The sequence below is a fragment of the Sciurus vulgaris genome, assembly GCF_902686455.1.
Source record: "Sciurus vulgaris genome assembly, chromosome: 14".
Taxonomy (NCBI): Eukaryota; Metazoa; Chordata; class Mammalia; order Rodentia; family Sciuridae; genus Sciurus; species Sciurus vulgaris.
In genome coordinates this window covers 73,064,005-73,085,012 of record NC_136475.1, presented here as the reverse complement: position 1 = coordinate 73,085,012, position 21,008 = coordinate 73,064,005, and the positions used below count along the sequence as shown (strand labels likewise).

Below are 21,008 nucleotides of genomic sequence, written 5' to 3'. Positions count from 1 at the left end.
TTTTTTAAAAGTCTAATGATAAAATTATTTCTTAGGTTTGTTCTGAGCATAGACAATTAATGTGAAACATTTTGCAAACATGTGCATGGAACTTAGTACTTCATGAATACTTATTTTCATTTTCTAAAATAGCAACAGGTTTATTTTATTTCATTTTTGCAATACTGGAGTTCAGATCCAGAGCTTCACACATGCTAGGCCAGTGCTCTACCACTGAGCTACATCCCCAGCCTTGGTGCATTTTAATTTATTGTTTTGTCTTTCTCTCAAAATACATTTAGGTAGAAACAGCATACGTGATAAGTCAAAGGTTTACCATCTTTAGCTTTTTTAAATGTATGTATCGAATTAATGATGTCCTATAAGTCATCAGTAATGTAGTAATGTGACAAGGTTTGGGGTATGGTAGTGCCTGTGGGTGTGTTACTGAGGCTTTTCAGCAACCATAGTTATTTGGAGTTCAGGGACTCTTACCAGTTTTGTTTATTGCCTGATGTATAAAGTGCCTGTTACAGTGGCTAGCACTAAGAGACGCTCAGCAAATAATTGTAAGCCAATGCTTTGAAGTTTTTTTAAACCCCGTTTCTCTGAATTCATCCATCCATCTATCGATCTGTGCTGGGGACTGAACCCAGGGACACTCTACCACTGGGCTACCTTCCTAGCCCTTTTTATTTTTTATTAGGGTCTCACTAAGTTGCCCAGGCTGGCCTCAAATTTTTGATCCTCCCACCTCAGCCTCCTGGGTAGCTGGAATTACAGATGTGCCCTTAGTGAATCCCAGAGTTTACTGTTCTAACATTAGCAATTTTCTCTCCTTTAGCGTCATACAGCTCAGCTTCGTGAAGAGCTGTTAAAACTTCCCTGCCCTGAAGGCTTAGACCCAGACATCGCCGATGCTTCTGAGGTGTGCAGGGCCACAGCAGGTGCCGAGGATGTGCTAACACATGACCAGGTCAAAGCCAGCAGCAGCAGAGACCTGTCCGGTGACTTCCAGTTATGAGCTGCATTGATGTGGATTTTATAGAAACAAAGGCTTCGAAGCACAAGCCAAATATGTCAATATTTGTATGTAAGAAACTAATTATGTAATAGGTAATGAAACTGAAACTATACTATGCCCTTAAGGAGATCCAGTTTAATTCAAGGTGATCTTTTATTTACCTGTACAAGAGTGTAAACTTTTTGTGCTTTTATTTTTCAATTGTGAGAACCACTGATTGGTATGTTCAACAAATTTGTGTATACAAAGAAATGGATAAATCACTGATATATAAGGGAAACTACCTTAGGAAAGAATGTTTACTGAATGTTTATTTTATTTTATTTTTTTTTTACTGTAGAGTGAGGGATTGTTAACAAAGAATATATATTGGTCATTCTTACAACTACTATTTAAAGTCAGCAACTTTTCACTGAATTTGATAGATTTTATGTTTGGCCATATCTTCATGCTCATATTTGATTTCTGAAGACCTACCTACCTACACTTCAATAAAAGTTAAATGGACATACTCCCTCTTTTTTGATTTACTGGTACATTTTTAAAATAATAAATCTGCCATAAAATGCATTATAGCTGGAGACTTGCACTTGTATGAATGAATTTATTACATTCAACATATTTAATTTTATGCCTTCTAATTCTAAGATGCAGAAAAAAAATAAATGAACATGATTTTATTCTATGCCAAGATTTGGGCCTCCGAATGTATCCATTATTTGAATTCAAGTATATGAAAAGAAATGGTCAATTTGAAAAGTCACTCTAATCTGATTTTTTTTTTTTTTTTTTTTTCCTAAAGGGCTCCTTTTTTTCCTGGACTATCTGGTTTTATTGCTAAAGTCACATGTATGTATTAACACCGAGGCTCTGTAGAGGAGAGAGGCTGTCCCTCTCTGGTGCTGTTACAGTACATTCTGTACCTGCCATATAGGCTCATTTTCATGCAAATTCTTCCTAGAGCCAAATAAATAAAGACTTAGGTGAATTAGTATGTCTTGTTTCTAAAATGGTTTGCCATGGTGTGGAATGCTATTTCTACAAAGAATTGGCCTTTTCAAGGCCTAAGCATTGGGGGGACGAAGGATGTTTTTCCAAGACCAGTTACCATAAAGGAAAGCTGATGTGACTCCTGACTGTGTGTATATAATATAAAGTGCTGTGTGGGAACCTGAATCTGCAGCCATCCAGAAGAAGGTATATTCAGAAGAGTGAACTGAAGAAAAAGGGGATTCAGGGGATTGAAACACTCTTGGGAACAGGATACAAAGGTCTTCATACACAGATAAAGGAGTCATAAACAAGGTGACCAGGAAATCAAAGGTTCTAAAACAAAATAGTGTTAAGGTCAGGTAGTAGTGTGGTACACCAAGAATGACAAACCGTGACAATTTATGACAAGGAAAATCTGTATGTAAACCACAGACATACTAGCTAAAATCTAAGCATAAAATTACCAGCAATAAGTGAAAGAACAGTCATCAGTCCAACATATTATCTTTCATTTTTTTGTGGTGCTGGGAATTAAAACCAGAACTTTGCACATGCTAAGCAAGCCCTCTACCTATTGAGCCACACTCCAGCCCCTCTCCATGTTTTGCTGTAGTTGTTTGGTTGGTTTTGTTCTGTCAGGGTCCCATTGGGCCTAAATGATAAAAGCTGACAAGTGTATCATTTGCCTCAAATTGTGGACCTTAAAACTTCATTCAAATTTGTGATTAGGTCAGTCTCTCTACCCATCATCATTAGACATTAGAAAGCTTTATAGAATGAAAGTAGCAATATCAATACTTTCAGATCTGATCCATGTTTTTTAAAAACCAATGCCAAAAAAAATCTAAATTTGAAATAATAACATTAAAATGGTTCCATCTGAGATTTAGACTTCATAATCAATGAACTTTTTTTTTTTCCTAATACTGGTGGTTGAACCCAATGGTGCTTAACCACTGAGCCACATCCCTAGTCCCTTTTTTAATATCTAATATCTTGTTTAGAGACAGGGTCTCACTAAGTTCCTTAGGACCTTGCTAAGTTGCTGAGGCTGGCCTCGAACTTGTGATCCTCCTGCCTCAGCCTCCCAAGCCACTGGGAATCAATAAACGTTTGAACACTCACTTTGTACCAAGTGTAGGTTCCTGCACTTGAATGATGAACAAACTGAAAACATATCTGTATAGTATGGCAAGTTCTCTTTCAGAGTTATTTGCAGGGTAACTTGGGAGCGTAGAGGAGGGCCATTTACCTTGGGAAAATTATTAATGGTCATCGAGGTGGTATGGTCAAGAAAAGCTTCCTAGAAGAAAATATCCTAAGTCTTGAAGGACGAGGATAAAGAAGTTATCCCAAACAGGATAACAAAAGGAGAGCTCAGGTTAGTGGCACCATGGATCAGGAGGGAATTGTCAAATGGGTTGGCAGGCTGTGATGTCAGGAAGATGGGAGACATTGGGCATCAAAGGCCTTGTCTGACATGTTATGGAGTTGTGGAAGGCTGTAGGAGTTGGAGAGCTCTTTGGGTAGTTTTAATGAGGGAAGCAGTCTGGTCAGACTATTCCAGAGAGATATGCCAACTGTTGGGAGGCAAGGAGATCCTTTAGCCCATTGTTGAGACCAGGTATAGGTCATAACTAGTGCAGTCAAAAGGATGAGTGGAGGGCTGGGGAGATAGCGCAGTCAGTAGAGTGCTCACAAGTACAAGCCCTGGGTTCAATCCCCAGCACCGCGAAAAAAAAAAAAAAAAAAAAAAAAAGATGAGTGGAAGAGACATTTGACAGTGTGGGGAAATTATATATTGGTTTGAGAGCAACTTCAGCATGTTCACAAGGTGAGAGGCTAGTGTGAGGTGAGCGTGAGCTCCCTGGAAGGAGCATAGCCTGGGTCCAAGAGCACATGCAGAGAACTTGATGAAATGTAGAAATCAGTAAAGCAAGTCCATCTGTTCACAAAACCTAACTGAAGTTCTCTGAAAGAGAGGATGTCGCCCCACGTCCCTCTGCAGTACTGAGGATTGAACCCAGGGTCTTGCCCTTGCTGGGTAAGTGCTGTACCACTGAGCTATATATACTCCCACCCCCCAAAGAGAAGTTTAAGTGCTGAAAAGGCTTTCCAGCATTAAGACCCAAAACACCAAAGCCAAACATACACAGAAAGTACTATGAACGTTTTTGTCTTTGATGTCTTCTAAGTTTGTTGATGGGAGGTAAGATGATGTGAGGTGAGATACTGTAGTTAGTATGCTTCATACTATCTGGTGAAGGGCTATAGTTTTTGGTTCATCTCCCCACTCCTGCTTCTATTAGAGACACACGCTTTATAAAACACAATAAAGCCATTGCTGCAATGTTACCTTACTCAGCAATCTGTAAACCATGATTTGAATAGCACAGTACTAACAGTTCAAATGTCAGGCATTACCAACTGGTCATTTATTATTTAAAGCTGATTATTGAGATAAATTTCTACCATTGCAGTGTTTCACCATACTATATACTTTGCCAAAATTGAAAGTTAGTACTCTGCTGCATACTTAAACATACAGGTGGTGTCAGAATACTATCAATGTGCTGAAACACAATCTTCAAACTTTAAGGTAATGAAATTGATTTATCCAAAAGACTCCAGGATGGAAAACAGACATGCCCACTGGATCAGCCTAGTCATGGAAACAGACCCAGTTGGGGGTGCTGAGTAGAGTTGGAGCTAGAAGACGAACAGTGCCCAGCCCAAACTACTGCATTGGTGCTTCAGTCATGGGGAGATGGTCAGAGCATGGCAGGGCCCTAGGTTCAGCTGGCTTCGATATTGAACTTTTCACTGTGGATAAGCTAATGTGTAACTCATGGAAATAGGGAGAATACTGAAAAATATAAAATGTGAAATTGTTCTCGGTATCTTCTAGTCTTTTTCTATACTTTTCTAAGTAATTGGTATATATATATTGTTGATTTTTAAAACTATATTATGCACATTTTTATCATAGAGAAATGAATGCATAATATGGATGTACTTAACCACTTATTGTTGGACATTTAGGTTGTTTGTTTTTCTAACTATAAATAATGCTATGATGAATGTTGTCTATATCTTTATTTTCTTTCAATAAATCCTATACATAGAACTGGTAGATAAAAAATTTTAATGTATAAGGACTAATTGCTTTGCAGGGAGTTCATAGTGATTTATGATTCCAATATCAATGTTATAGTACCTTGGCCAGCATTGGATATGATAATTTTTTACTTTTTTTTATTATCAAACATGTTATATAATATTTCAATATTGTTTGCTTTTTAGCCATTTGGATTTCTACTATCAATTATCACCTTATACCTTTTCCCTATTTTTTTAGAATTATTTTTTATTCTGAGAGAGGGTTTTGTTGAGTTGCTGAGGCTGCTTTTCTCACTAGTCTTAGGTTTTAATATATATGAGCTACTTGAATAGTAAAGTATTCGTTTTTGTCATGCTTGTATGTACTTTGCCTAGATGGCCTCAATTTTTGCTTAGTTCTCCTCATAGAAGTTTGAAACTAGCCGGGCTCAGTGGTGCATGCCTGTAATTCCAGTGACTCTGGAGGCTGAGGCAAGAGGATTATGAGTTCAAAGCCAGCCTCAGCAACTTAGTGAGGCCCTCAGCAGTTTAGCAAGATCCTGTCTCAAAATACAATAGAACAAAGGACTAGGGATGTAACTTAAGGTAGCTTAGTGGTTAAGCGCCCCGGGTTCAATATCCAGTATCAAAATGTTATGGGGCGCAACTTAAGAACAGACCGATCACCACTGAGAAGTACAAATTTGAGAGTCTTTATTAAGCCAGCCGGTTGACTGTCTCACACAATGCCCCAAAAAATGGCTACTGGGAGAACAGCCCTGACCACAGGGTTGTAGGGGTTCTTATACCAAAAATCACATCAATCATAAGTGTCTGTTGCTATGATTCAAAATTACAAACTAACATCATGAGATCATAAACAGAGGGAGAAGTGGGTCAAAATGACCTTTACCTAGGTACAAACTAAAGAATAGTTACTAATATCCACACAATCACTGTTCACATGGTACATTGTTTAGGAGCAATAGGAATCAAAAAGAAAGCAATTCTTACTACATAGGAGTTGCCATTGTATATTATTAAACATGTCCCACCAAGTAACTGATGATGGGCACAGAGGCGGGGTGTGCCCATGGGAGAAGCTTATTTCCTACATAACATGGAGTCTCAGAGCAAAGTGGAGTCTGTTTAGCCATTTCCGTTACAGTCTGGCCTATAACATTCTCATGGAGTCAGATCTGCCCATCACATTCCCCACTGGTTTTATGTACATGATCAAATCATTGATTCATTAGTAGTGTATAGGTGATTGTAGTGGTCCCACTACTGAGACCAGTTATATTGCTGAGGAGCCAGTTATATTTATTCCCACTAGGAGGGGAACTAAGACAGGGGCCGCTCATTTAGATATTAGCCCCATATGTTCCTTTTATTCCTCCCCATAATAATAGTATACAGAATTCACCCCATTTGGCAATCTCAAAAAGTTGAACAGTTAAGCATGGAGTTATTCCTGACATAGTCCAAGCAAGAGAAAAAAACATGATTAACATTTTTTCAGTCTTATCTTTAAATGGTGGTTGGGGTCTCTGAGGGCTGTCCATTTTTCTGTTGTCTTAACTCAGATGTGATGAGTCCATGTTGTGAGTAAGGTCCCTTCCATTTTAGCTGGGTGTTAGTCCTTTCTGGAACAATTTGATGTAGACAGTCTTCTGACTGAAATGAGTGTTGGAAATCAGTGGTCTCTTGGGACTGGTTCTCTCATAAGTTGAACCTGTTAGACTTAACAACAGGTTAGAACAGGAGCAGGTTCTTGGTAAGGGTGGAGGAAGGGCACTGGAAGCATTAATATTTTAATCTCTCAGAGGTCATTTGTTTCTAACTTTCTGGACTCAAACTGGCCCTTATTTTTGAGATATAACGCAATTTACCTGTCTATATTGACTGTCTTTTAATATTTTTATTTTATGAAAGAAACAAAAAACCATGAGTACAAAATAAATAGCATCTGGAACATGTCAATGAATATCATGAAGCTGATAGAAATTAATAATCTCTTACCAGGAGGTGGAGGAGCTGAGTCATTGTTATATAAAAAGGCCTAACAAAGTCTAACAAGGCTGGAGAGGATAAGGAGTTTTCAGGAATGTAATCTTAACACTGTCGGAGTTACTTAGGGCTAGGTAATCATACTCGCAAACATGATTAAGTCTACCTATATCAGAGGTTAGGATGATCTGCAGGCCTTAAACTGACTAAAAACTTATAACTCTGGCAGTTTCTCTTGATAGTTATCAGGCATTTTTGCCTAAGAATATTTTTTGCTACCTCTAGTTTTACTTAAAATGTCCAGGAAAGACTGTGTTTTAGTTTTAACTGTTTTTGCTAGGTGTTTAAGATCAAGCTTGTCAAATTGACCTTGTTCCTACCTGTTGTTAAGAGTCAGCTGAGTTCCACAGGGGTCACTCTTGGGGAACTTGAGAGCAGCTTCTTAGTTCCTTTAGTGACATTCACCTGGTAGGGTCTCCTTGATGAGGTGGCTTCCTTTGGAAGCATTAGGGATGTCTCCCTTTCCCAAGGACCCTCCTCTGCAGCAGGTACACTGATTGGCTTCTCATCCTCTTGTGGTCACATCAGTCTCCCTGATCGGAAGGTTGTGTGGCCCAGAGTTATAAAGCTCCTTAGAGAAGTTCTCTTGTTCCCTGGGTTTAGGCTGACTCTGAAGGCAAGAGCCAAATATCGATACTCTTGACCCCTTTATTTTAATCTTAATCTTTAGGTTTTGATCTTAAACATCCAGCAAGTCAGATTCACCAGTCATACAATAAGAGTTCTGGGTTTTAACTTTAATGTCTATGACTTTATTGTTATTTATTAACTTTTAATAAACTGGGGTCTACATTATCTGTCCTATAGGTGATGGCTTATTATCACAAATTAAATTAGGTTGTTCTTGAAGCTGTACCTCTGTAAAACATTAATCAGTCAAAAGTTACAGAGTTTACAAGGAAAATACAAAATGGAATTCAAAGAAAGCTGAGAAAGCTTTTAGCTTTTCTTTTGTAAAATGGCAAAATGTTTTCCTGTTTCATGATATTAACTTTTAAACAGATCAGACTCTCATTATCTTTTAGAAATACATTTACATTTTTATCCCAGTGCAGAAGGTAACATAATGTTCAGGTCTAGTTACAGAACACTAAATGATATAAATAAATCTCCAATAAAATTTCTTATTCTGATAAGTTTAAAATTACCATTACAACTTTAGGTTGGAGAACACCAGCTTGATAAATGTTCTTTTAAACCTTTAAAGACTTGTATACCTGTAAGATATGAACACATTTAATATATGAATAATAGAATCATAATTACATTGATGTTTTTATATTAACTATGTTTAACTTTTAAAGAAAATTTAGACTTTGTAATGTAGTACAACACTCTAACAGTTGCTGTTTAACCAGAGTTGTACAAACCCTGATTTTTAAGACTAGTTACTCTAGAGAATAAAACAACAGATACAATGTTAAGAGTAAATTAATGCTCTCAGAATTATTGGCCATTTTAGCATATAGACTGAAATTTGGTTTATATCAGTACATTAATATTTGACCTTAGGAAAAACCTTGAATAGTTTTAACTGTTGTGTTACTTACATATACAAGTAAACCTTTTAAAATTTACTCTTAATTAACATTTTTTAATCACTTAGACACTCTTGTTGCTTACTTAGATGTATTACAGCCTTATTTTATCATGTAAAGACTTTTTTATCTAGAAACATTTTTATTAAATATATTTTTATATCTAAAACCTTGTAATGTTTAATCTGTTGATCTCCTTTTTAAAGTTTATATTTTGAAACAACCCTTATGAATTTCTGAATTCAGATAAATTACTCCATTTTAACCCGAAGAAATACTTTGTAACTTATAGAACTCTATTTAAATACAGTTGAAATTTTTGGACCCTTTATATAGAATAAAACCTGTTAAGACTTTTAGTAATCATGTTTTTGGTGATAAAGTAAATTTAAACCCTTTTTTAATTTACCAATTTATGAAAACACCAAACATGTTTTAAGTATGTTACCCTGTGGAATTTAAGGAGTTAAGAGTGCTTGATATTATATTTAACAGTTAGCATTTTAACCTTTTAAACCAATCAGATGTCTCTGACAAACACATCCATGATCAACCCCATATATGTTAAATCTAATTTAGTTATTTTTTTAAAAAATCAAGATACCAGAGAATTGTATTGAGCTATATCCGTCATTTCTTTCCTGTTAAAGAAAAACCTAGAAAAGTGGATATTAGACATTTTATAAAATTAACATTTTATTTACTTTTTGATCACCTGGAAACAAAACTGTGTTAGTAACTTGAAAACCATATTTTTGTTTACCCAATTTAAAAACCTTTTAAATCATGTAAATCAAATGCATTTGGATCCATTTTTTTAAATTTTAATTTATGAGCTCATATGTCAATTTTGGAATCAAATATATGTAGACATGACAATACACCGGTGTACATATACATAAAATAAACAGAAGGACAAAGGCCTTATAGCTGATTTTTTAAACCCATTAGATTGAGAGTTAACTCTTGTAAACTGGCCTCTGAATGAAACAGAGCATTAAGAAAACTTTATATTTGGATAAAATATGTCTGATTAAAAATTAACCTAGATGCACCAGATCGAAATTATGAACTCAAAAACAATAGAATTTTAAAGTCTTTTTGGTCTCCATCCTGAAGGAATTTCCTGAAGAGACAGCAAGGGAGCTGCTCCACTGGTCTCCTTGGGAGAGCCCCCTCAGGTTGGGGTCTTGTTCTAAACCAGTTTTTCTGGTCTCTTGGATAGCAGCCATCAAAACGTTAGCCTGGCATTTTGGTGGACCAACTCCAATAGTTGGAAGTTCCTATTGGCAGCAGTTTACAGTTTAATGTAAGCTTCAGCGAACATGACTAAAAACACTTTTAACCATTTTTTTTTTTTTTTTTACCCAAATTTGACTATAAAACATTTGCCCACCCTTGATTCCAGAGATGGCTCCACCTCACCTCCTTCCTCCTGTGGGCTGCTGGGATTAATCACTACATCTTTTTCTTTATCTGTTCACAGATCTTTATCATTTGTGCTTCCTTTTACCTCCACTGAGGCAGCTCAAATTTTTTATTCAAACAATACTGTCCTCTGAAAGAATGGACATTTTTTTTAAGCTGTCTATTTTATCTCAACTCCCTAAGGTCTCCCTCCCAGTGACAGGAACAAAGCCCTTAAAGCTGTTCCAGGAAACAGCCCCAAACAGAGAGTAAAAGAGTAATTGGAGCAAGATAGTATTCAGGCAGTTAAGACACCAGAATCTACACCCTGTTGTAAAACATTGTGAAACATGTTGTATGTTATCAGCAAACCCAGACCCCCTTTGAAATTTCCCGGCAGCTTTTTTCCCCTTTTCCTTTTCATGTGCGACCCCTCCCGATGTGTGGTCTCTGCCTTTATAAACCTACAAGATTTTTTGCTCGGGACTCGACTCCTGAACTCCTGCGTGAGTCACGAGTTGGGTCCCAGCATGCTGGAATAAACACCTCTTGTGGTTTGCATCAAGTGACGCCTCCTGCGGTTGACTGGGGTTGCCGTCAATCCATGGGACAGAGTTGGGGTTTCCTTTTTGGGGGCCTTACACCTCCATTCTGCAAAAGGAGTTGGAGGTTGGTGAAGTAGGTAATGACCTAATACCAGGTCATGGAAAATAGGGAAGCCAGGAATGGCATGACACCAGGACCTACACAAATTTCCTTCTTTGCTAGCAATCCCAACAGTTCTGATACCCTTGTATAGTCACTGATGTTTAGAGATACATAGCTTAGGAGAAACCAGCGTATCTGTCTCTATTCCTCTACAGTTAAACAACATAGCAGCTTGGAACTTTTCCAAAAATGAATCTTAAACTACTGTGGTACTGTGGGCGCTGGGGGGAAGCACAAAATACTGAACCTTAAAGTCATCTAATCCAGTTCATCCCAAACCTGCTTGCACCAACTTGTTTTTTGAGAACATTCAGAAAACACAAAAACAACTCTTCTTAGCACAGCAGACAATCCTTAATAATTTACTTTTTTACATGGGTGCACGCGCTGATTATCTGATTATCCTTCTTTCCTCAAACAGAGCCTAGATTTGGCTGAAGTTTTAAGTTTGCATACTGAAATTTTATTTAGTCTTTTTCAAAGACCCCTCTAGAACTGGGCCTGGTGGCACATACCTGTAATCTTAGCAACTCAGGAGGCTGAGGCAGAAGTGTTCCAAGTTGGAGGCCAGCCTCAGTAACTTAGTGAGGCCCTAAGCAACTTAACGAGAACCTGTTTCAGAATGAAAAATAAAAAGGACTGGGGATGTGTCTCAGAAGGAAAGCACCCCTGGGTTCAATTCCTGGTATTGAAATAAAAGGAAAAACAAAAACAAACAAAAAACAACCCTCTGCCCAGCACTCATGAGTTCAATCTTACATAGGAAAATTATGTGAGCTATGCATTTCTCTGAACATTCATAGGCAAGGGAATCTGTCTTTTTCACTTGTTCTAAATTAACCTTCATAGCTGATTTCTACCAAATTGGGATAATAGATCACTTTCTATTTAATGGGAAGGTAGATAGAAAAAGTATCATAGAATAAAATTTCTAAAAACAGGAGTCTTTTTTTAATGACACTGACACCCTACTCATCTTCTGTGACAGTTTTGGTCAGATCCTGGTACAAACTGAACTGACATCATAATGACCTCATCCTTCATTTGCACACACACTAGGACATCAGCCACATTTGAAGAACTTGTGATGATGTTAATGGATTGCTTTGCACAAATGCCCAGAGGAATCAAAGACATGGAACTGCAGTGTCTTTTTTTGGCGGGGAGTTGGGGGGTGCCGGGGATTGAACTCAGGGGCACTAGACCACTGAGTCACATCCCCAACCCTATTCTGTATTTTATTTAGAGACAGGGTCTCACTTTTGCTGAGGCTGGCTTACGATCTCCTGTCTCAGACTCCCGAGCCACTGGGATTACAGGCATGCGCCACCATACCCAGCTTTCAGTGTCTTTGCCCAACTATTTAATAGGTCATGTGGAGGGGGACAAACCTGTCCAGGAGGAGATGTTTCTGCCAATTTTCTAAGCATATGGTAGACACATACTTCTCAAACTCCAGGTATGTGATGAACATTTAAGGAATTCATTAAAATGCAGATTTCTGGGCCCAGTGCACAAATAGTCTGATTTATAAGAACCAGAGAGGGCACCAGAATGTGCCTTTGGATGAGTGCCACAGGTAATGATTTTTTTGGGTTGGTGGTTATCTCTTTGTTGCCCAGTCTGGCTTAAAACTTCTTGGTTTAAGAAATTCTCCTTCAGTCTCCTGAATAGCTGACTACAGGCACTCACCACATGCATGGTTCATAATAATTCTGATTCTAGTGGTCTCTGGACTTAGAAGAACACTAAGCAGAACAAGGGTTTTGGTGTCTTACTGGCTTGTTTTATTTCTAGCTCTGTCATTTATTACCTTATTTACCAGAAGTCTTAATTTCTTGGCTTTCTAAATGAGATAATACTATGAGCAGCCTCAGAATTATAGTATTAAATAATGTGTCAGATGAAAAGACCTAACTCATTACTGATGTACTGTGACATTTTCAGGCCAAGTCAGCCACAGCTGGATCTTTTTTAAAAAAAGTTTTCTTTTTTTGTTGTTGGGTTTTTTTTTTTTTTTTTTAAGTTGAAGATGAACACAATACCTTTATTTTATTTATTTTTATGTGGTGTCGAGGATCAAACCCAGTGCCTCACACACACTAGGCCAGCGCTCTTCCACTGAGCCACAACCCCAGTCCCCAGCAGGATCTTATCACCTGGACTTTAGTTTTATCTTCTGTGTTGAAACCACTCAGCATCCTCTCGAACAATAGTCCCCTCTTCCGTTTGTGTCTGCTGTTAGAGTCTCTGGGAACAGAAGCATTCCTCTTCTTTGGGCTGCAAATTGGCCTGGAGCCTAGAATCTCACTCTCCTAAAACTCTTACATACCACAGTCCTTTTTGTGGGGCCTCATGAGTACATCAAACCCCGTGTCCACATAGTGCCAGTACAGAAGACTGACATGTCACAGAGTGCCTCATCACAGACGTCCAGCCTGATATGGTATGAGATATTATCCAAGAAAGATAGGACCCTATTCAATAGCTAAAAGAAAAAAAAAAAGATGAGTTTGTTGCTTACTGTAGGAAGGGAAAATTATGTAGGTCTGCATCAGTCTCTTCCTGTATAGGGAACACTAATCTTAGGAAAAGCTTTCAGAATTCAGGTACAGGTAGACTTACAGCATTTGGCATCACCTATAAAATGTGGTTATCCATGTGAGGCTGTTGTGGCTGAGCAAGTCTAGCCCTGATTTTCACAAAGACAGGGCCATGGTTGGTTGACTTGCAAAAATATGTTCACAACTGGCAAGTTTTTCAGTGATTGAACAGGTCTAAATCTAGTTCTAGTCACTGTTCATTACCATGGCTTCAGAACAATCTGTCTTTTCCCCAAGCTTATGGAAATTTTTCCGTATTAAGTCCCTGACATTGATCTTCAGTCACATCTGCAGGAAATACTGTCAAGGATTGCCCAGGCTTTAACTACTGCGGTGATGCTCTTACAATGAGCATTGACCGGTGAGAGCTGATTTTCAGTGTATGTGTTGACCAGCATGATTCGTCTTGGTTTTGTCTTGAGTCATTTGCTGAATCATCTGTCAGGACAGTTAACTGCAAAGAAGCAGTGGAGATTTGGACAGCAGCTATGGAACAAATGTGAACCAAATCCACTGGAGTTGTGAGGGACTAGAAGAACTGCCCATGATTTCCCAGGTTTAATCAAGGAAGTAAGATTAAGTGACTTGCTGCATCTACTTTAGATAAACGGTTTGCTTTTTCTTTTAGCTTAGATACAGTTTTAACTCACCTGTAGTATAAATTTAGGCACAGCTTGAAATGTTGACAATATCACAGTTGGCCAAAAGGAAATCTAAGGTAATTTATTGGTCATATGCTATCCGTTATGTCTGTTGTCCATAAATCCTTGTATCCCCAGGGCTTGGGCCGTTCTATTTACTACATCAGTCAAAGTGAAGACACAAAATTTTAATGACCATCTCGAATCATCTGTGTAGGGACATTATCCTCAGGGGTCTTTCCCCAGATATGGTTATACCTTTTGTAATCTTTTTAAGGAGACACAGCCCTCTGGGGGCTCATGCTGTTGAAATGACCTGAACAATAGCCTTGCAGAACGGTTAATTTTGGTTTGGAGCTTTATTTTTACCTAGGAGAAAAAATCTAGGAGTAGCCCAGGAGATGCGATTGGTCTCAATGGAGCTGTAGGTATATGGTCTCTGGTTCATTTTTTGGCAGACAGTTATATCCTGAGTATAGTTACATCCACTTTTCTGGCATAAGGGCTTTTTAAAACAAAAATATTGTTATGGTTTGGATCTAGAATGTTCCCCAAGGTCTCTTCTGTTCAGAGGTTGGGGTTGGGGGAAGTGATCATATCGTGAGGACTGATCTCATCAGTGAATGAATCCACTGAATGCTGAATGGACCACCAGGAGGTGGGACCTAGCTGAAGGACGCAGGTCGCTAAGTGCATGCCCGGGAGGGTTCGCCTTCTCTCAACCCCTTTCTCCTTCCTCTGCTTTGCATTTTTTCTTTCTTTCTCCTTCCTATATTCCAGGAACTGCCATGCCTTTCTCCAATTATGTTCTACCTTACCCCAGGCCCAAAGCAATGGAACCAAGCTGATCATGGCCAGAAACCTCTGTAACCATTCACCAAGATCAATTCTTCTTCCTGTAGGCTATTGTGCCAGGTATTCTGGTCATAACGATGAAAAGCTCCCACACACGGATTATTAATTATTTTGTGATGCAGGAAATGGAACTCAGGGCTTTCCCTTTGCTACACATGCCCGATGCCGCTGAGCGATGCTCCCTGGCCCCTATTAATTATTGTATGTAAAGATTATAATTTTTAAATTGTTTCTTCAAATTGTACTCTTCAGAAATTGAGAACTTAATTATAGAATTAGTATGATGATTGTCTCCAGGGAAGGCTGGATTTTGAGAAATTATGATTCTTTTCTAATGGGAACAGAATAGGATACATCAAAAGTCGTTAAGTTTGAATGAGTAGAAAAAAAATGTTTTATCAGCCAGGCATGGTGACGCCCACACATAATCCCAGCAAATCAGGAGGCTGAGGCAGGAGGCTCAGCCTGAGCAATTTATTGAGCCCCTCAGCAAATTAGGGAGACTGTATCAAAAAATTAAATAGATAAAAGGGATTGAGGCTAGGGATGTAGTTCAGTGGTAAAGTGGGCCTAAGTTCAATCCCCAGTTATCCCCCCCCCCAAAAAAAAGGAAAAGAAAAGAAAAAAAGTTTATCAAAATATAACGACATGTTAAATATAGAAGACTGTTTTCTTGATGGTGTAGTGAGAGTCACCTGTCCATCTGATCATCGACTTGTTTTGAAGCTTGTGGGTTAGCAGTCAACTTCTGTGAACCTGCTTCTGGAAACTCTTTGGAGATCTCCAATGGGCATAAGTTTCCAATCCTGTTAAAGTCCATTCCATTTTTCCAGAGGATTGGAGTAGTAAAGCCATAAAAGTTTTTGGATGAGGGATGAAACCTCACATAATTTAAATTCATGGACTGGGATGTGGTCCATGGTGAAGCATGTGTCCAGTATGTGCAAGATCCTGCAGGCATGAAAAACAGTAAATCATGAACAACTCCCAGTTAACCTCTCCTTTATTTCACGGGATTGTTAAATGGAATATCGTATGTAGGAAACAAAATCCAATGGTTGGAATTTTTTTTTTTCTGGCCATTGTGGGTGTTGTAGTTTTTCACTGAAGTCATATTTCAATCTATCAAAAAAATAAACATGTTCTAACTAGTACATATTCATAAACCATAGAAAGAAGGAGGTATAAAACCCATATGGAGGTGCTCAATGGATCCTTTAGGCACAGGTCCAGTCCATTCCCCATTCTTTATATTTGTTTTTGGTTTTTACAGGTTAGTAATGATGAGGCATATATTTGCCACATCTTCTATTAAGGTGGAAAAGATTCCAATGCATGTTAGTTATGATATTACTACCTAAGATGGTAGTAAATAAGTATTAGTATGATTGTCTAGTAAAGAAGTAGAGTTGATAAGACTGAGTGAAGTCTTGTGTTTGTCAAGAACAACTTAGAGGAGGATAAGTTTATTTGGGGCTTTATGGTTTCAGAGGTCCGTTTCATGGCTGGCCAAATCCATTACTTTAGGCCTGAGGTTAGGCAGAACATTATGGAGGAAGGGCGTGGTGAAGGAAAGCTGCTCAGCTCATGGAGTCAGGAAGCAAAGAGAGAGAGAGAGTGAGGATCCAGGGACCAACTATAATTCCCAAGGACATGCCCCTAGTGACCTACCTGCTCCACCCACACCCCACCTGCCTATAGTTACCACCCAGTAAAGTAGTTCTTTCCAATTATTGATCCAGCAAATGAACTAATCCACTGATTAGATCACTACTCTTATAATCTAGTGTAATCATTTTACCTCTCAACATCCCTGTATTGTCTACCATGAGTTTTTGGGGATACCTCTTATCCAAACCATAAGACCTCTATTGCCTATGGAGATTCTCTGAGTGGTCAGGTGGGGAGACTGGGAAGGAGAGTCCTCCTCTCTTGTTCCAGATGATGAATGGATCAAGTCACATGGAAGTTTGCCCACTACATTTGTAAGGCAAAAGGAAAAAGTACAGATGGACTTGCACATACATATGTCCAACTATTAGGCTATCAATTGAACTAACGAAGTATTAAGTAAAATATCATCCTACTAGACACTAGACAAACCCACATAAATACAGTTATCTCATACTAGCCAAAGGCACCATAAACACACATTGGAGAAAAGATAGTCTCTCAAAAATGGTGCTGGGAAAACTGGAAATCCATATGTAACAAAATGAAATTAGACCTCTATCTCTCACCCAGCACAAAATTCAACTCAAAGTAGATCAATGACATAGGCATGAGACCAGAGACCCTGAACCTACAGAAGAAAAAGTAGGCCCAAATCTCCATCACGTGGGCTTAGAAACCGAATTCTTCAACAGGATACCTAAAGTGTAAGAAGTAAAATCAGGATTCAGTAAATGGGATGGTATCAAACTAAAAGGCTTCTTCATAGCAAAGGAGACAACCAAGAACATGAAGAGAGAGCCTACAGAACGGGAGAAAATCTTTGCCACCTGCACCTCAGATAGAACACTAATCTCCAGGATATATAAAGAACTAAAAAAACTTAACACCCCAAAAAACAAATAACCCAATCAATAAATGGGCAAAGAACTGAACAGACACTTCACAGAAGAAGAAATACAAATGGTCAACAAATATATGAAAAAGTGTTCAATAACACTAGCAATTAGAGAAATGCAAATTAAAACTACACTGAGATTTCATCTCACTCAAGTCACAATGGCAATTATCAAGATACAAGCAACAATAAATGTTGACGAGGATGTGGGGGGGAGTTCACTCATACATTGCCGATGGGACTGCAAATTATTGCAAGCACTCTGGAAGGCAGTATGGAGATTCCTCAGAAAACTTGGAATAGAACCACAATTTGACCCAGTTATTCCATTCCAAAGGCCAAATGTTCTCTCTAACATGCAGATGCTAACTCACAATAGGCAGTGGGGTGGTGTGTGGAGGCAGAGAAGTAGAGGTTCACCAGACTGAACAGGGGGGATGGAAATGGGAAAGATAGTAGAATGAATCAGATATAATTTTCCTGTGTTCATATATGAATATATGACTGGTGTAACTCCACGTCATGTACAACCACAAAAATGGGAAGTTATATTCTGTGTATGTATGATATATCAAAGTACATTCTACTGTCAAGTATAATTAAAAAAGAACAAATAAAAAATTTAAAGGAAGAATACCATCCTACTTTCACAAATATATCTTTATAATAAAAATTAAAAAGTGTGTTAAACTGTCTTTTTCATATAGGAAATAGTAATAAAAATATTAGGTAATGTGGTAAGTTGGAGTATTCTGCTTATAGACCAGTGATGTTTTGATAAATAATAAAATTAAAAAATATGATTAATATTGCTATTATACATTTATTCCATAAAATTGCTGAGGCTGGTTTTGAACCTATGATCCTCTTGCCTCATCCTCCCAAACTGCTGGGATTTCAGGGTGTGTGCCACCATACCTGGCTCCAAAGTCATGCTTTTAGCAGAATATTTATAATGACTTTTGGTTTATAGTGAAAAATAAATACAATGATAATTCCTTTAGTTGGGAATATTGCATAACAGGCATAGAAATTTTGCATCACTCAAGAAGTCAGGAGGTTGACATAAATAATGGCCCTGAGGGAATCTCAGAGGGATGAAGGATGGGTGCCCAGATCTGTTTGGTAGCATTGACTAGAAGTGAGCCACTCTCTGAGGGAAAGTGGAGGTCATAGTCCATTGTTTTCAGTGTTTGGAAAAAGCAGAGGACCTCAAGAACCTGCAGTGGCATGAAAGAAAGAATTACTGTCAGGAGAAGGCTTTTGGAGAATCTTAGTCTAGGGGGACTCTAAGCCTCATACAACAATTTAAGACCAGCATTATCAAGGTATGATTGACACAGAATTAAGGGCACAATTTAAAAATTATATTTTTATATGTAGATGGACATGATATCTTTATTTTTTCATGTGGTGCTGAGACTCAAACCCAGTGCCCCACACGTGCTTGGCAAGTGCTCCACCACTGAGCCATGACCCAGCCCAAGGGCACATATTTTAACTGCACAGTTTGTTAAGTTTTGATATATGTACATACCCATGAAACCAGCGTCCCAATCAAGGTGATAAACATATCCATCTTTCCCTAGTGTCCTTGCTCCCCTTTGCAATGGATCCTCTGAACCTCCCCACACTCTCTACCACAAGCGAACACTGATTTGCTTTCCGTCTTTACAGAGTAGTTTGCGTTTTCTAGATTTACATAAATGGAGCATACAGTATGTACTGTTTTTTTCTGACATCGTTCACTCAGTATAATTATTTTAATATGCATAATATTATGTACAGCAATAGTTTAAGATAATTGAACAATATTCTATTGTATGGATATATCACAATTTATTCATTCATTCACCTGTGAATGGGCTGGATCGTTTCCAGTGTTTGGTTATTACAAACAGTGTTGGGGATATAGCTCAGTTGGCAGAGTGCTTGCCTCTCAAGCACAAGGACTTGGGTTCAATCCCCAGTACCGCGAAAAAACAACAACAAAAAACTGTCACAAACATTTGGAAACACTTTAACTGTTAATATTAAACATTAGCTCCCCCCTGCTTGATACTGGGGATTGAACTCAGGGCCTTGCACATGCTAAGCAAGCACTCTACCTTTGTATACATCCCAACCCTTCTTATTTTATTGAGCCAGGGTCTTATTAGTCAACCTTGACCTTGCCAGCATCAAGACCAGATACTTTTCTTACATTTTCATTTATTCATACTTATTGTATGTTGAGGGTGTTCTAGCTTGGGGCTCACTGACTGCACTTCGAAGGGTGTGTCCTTGAAAAGATGCCCACAAGTTGGGAATAGGGGCCTGAGTGCATTTGTCCCAAAAGACATGGTTTGCATCAGGTAGTCAAGAGGGTTCTCACGCAAAGGCTTTAAGAATCACAGCACCTGCCTCTCCTATGAAATCGCTGTTGGCCAAGACCTCTGTTGTGAGTTGGTTTTTATTTTTATTTTTGCCAGTAGTGGGGGATCGAACCCAACGCCTCAGGCATTGTAGGCAGGCGGAGAGCTGTTGTTTCAGATGAGTTCTTTCGGCAGGGAGAACACCCTCTTCGACTTCCTCCACTATGTTCACAGCTCCTCAAAAACCTCCCCGCTTAGGGGCGTGGCTGAACGCAACCCCGCCTCCAGCCCCGCCCCCGCCTCGGGGCGGGACGTCTCCACCGGGCATGCTCAGTACCCAGGCTCGGGTTGGTTTCCTAAGCGGAAGCTGTGTCAGCGAGCGTGTGTGTTTTTTTCCCAGGGTCCTCTGCGCTGCTGTCATGGCCGCCTCCTTGCGCCAACATCTACACATGGGGTTTCTAGCTCTGTGGGTATCATTACGGTAATTGTCACCACTTGACTTCAGAGACTTTGGATCCGCCTTCTTTCGTTATTTGTTCACTCCTGTGTGATCCTCGGAGAAACCCTTTTTGGCTGCAGCGATGTCCGGGCTGATATGGACCCCGGAGGTGGCAGTTCTTCGAGGCTTCCCCACCGAGGATGAGCGGCAGCAATGGAAACAGGAGGGAGTCTTCGGATCAGGTGAGAGGCTCACCTTCAGGGACTTAGGCCTCCATGGGACCTGTGAGGATGCGGAATGCTAGCGTTGGATTCTCATTCTTCCTTGTCCCCTCCAACCTCACACCAAAATCTAGGCTTATTGAGTCTTTGAGCCCTTGACGTGGTGAGCGGGTCCACAGGCTAGGTGCGTCTTAACCCCAAACCACTCGTCGCCCAGGCTCAGGAATAATAACGATGGCAACTTCCATTGCCTTTTTCTTTTACTGGGGCTTGAACCCAGGGGCGCTCTACTACTGAGTCCCATCCCTAGCCCTTTCATTATTTTTTATTTTGAGGCAGGGTCTCGCTAAGTTGCTGAGACTGGGCTCTTATTAACGTAGGATCCTCCTGCTTCAGCCTCCCAAGCCTCTGGGATATAGGTTTAAGCCATCTCGCACTGCTGTCTGCTGCTTTTCTAAGCCCTTAACATTTATTCACTTATTCCCTATTGTAGATATGAAAGGTAGAT

At 39.1% G+C, this 21,008-nt stretch overlaps 2 protein-coding genes across 2 annotated transcripts in view; both read left to right on the top strand.

The window, feature by feature from the left end:
- Nucleotides 1–2,013, top strand: part of BIRC6 (baculoviral IAP repeat containing 6) — a 213,402-nt gene extending 211,389 nt beyond the window's left edge. Inside the window, 1 exon segment of the mRNA XM_079109988.1 lies at nucleotides 824–2,013. Coding sequence (XP_078966114.1) covers nucleotides 824–1,003 — 180 coding nt within the window. The 3' untranslated portion in view covers nucleotides 1,004–2,013.
- Nucleotides 2,014–20,240: 18,227 nt separating this feature from the next.
- The window catches only part of TTC27 (tetratricopeptide repeat domain 27), a 233,296-nt gene continuing 232,528 nt past the window's right edge, over nucleotides 20,241–21,008 (top strand). The window contains exon 1 of the mRNA XM_079109989.1: nucleotides 20,241–20,521. Coding sequence (XP_078966115.1) covers nucleotides 20,422–20,521 — 100 coding nt within the window. The 5' untranslated portion in view covers nucleotides 20,241–20,421. The remainder of the gene's footprint in view (nucleotides 20,522–21,008) is intronic.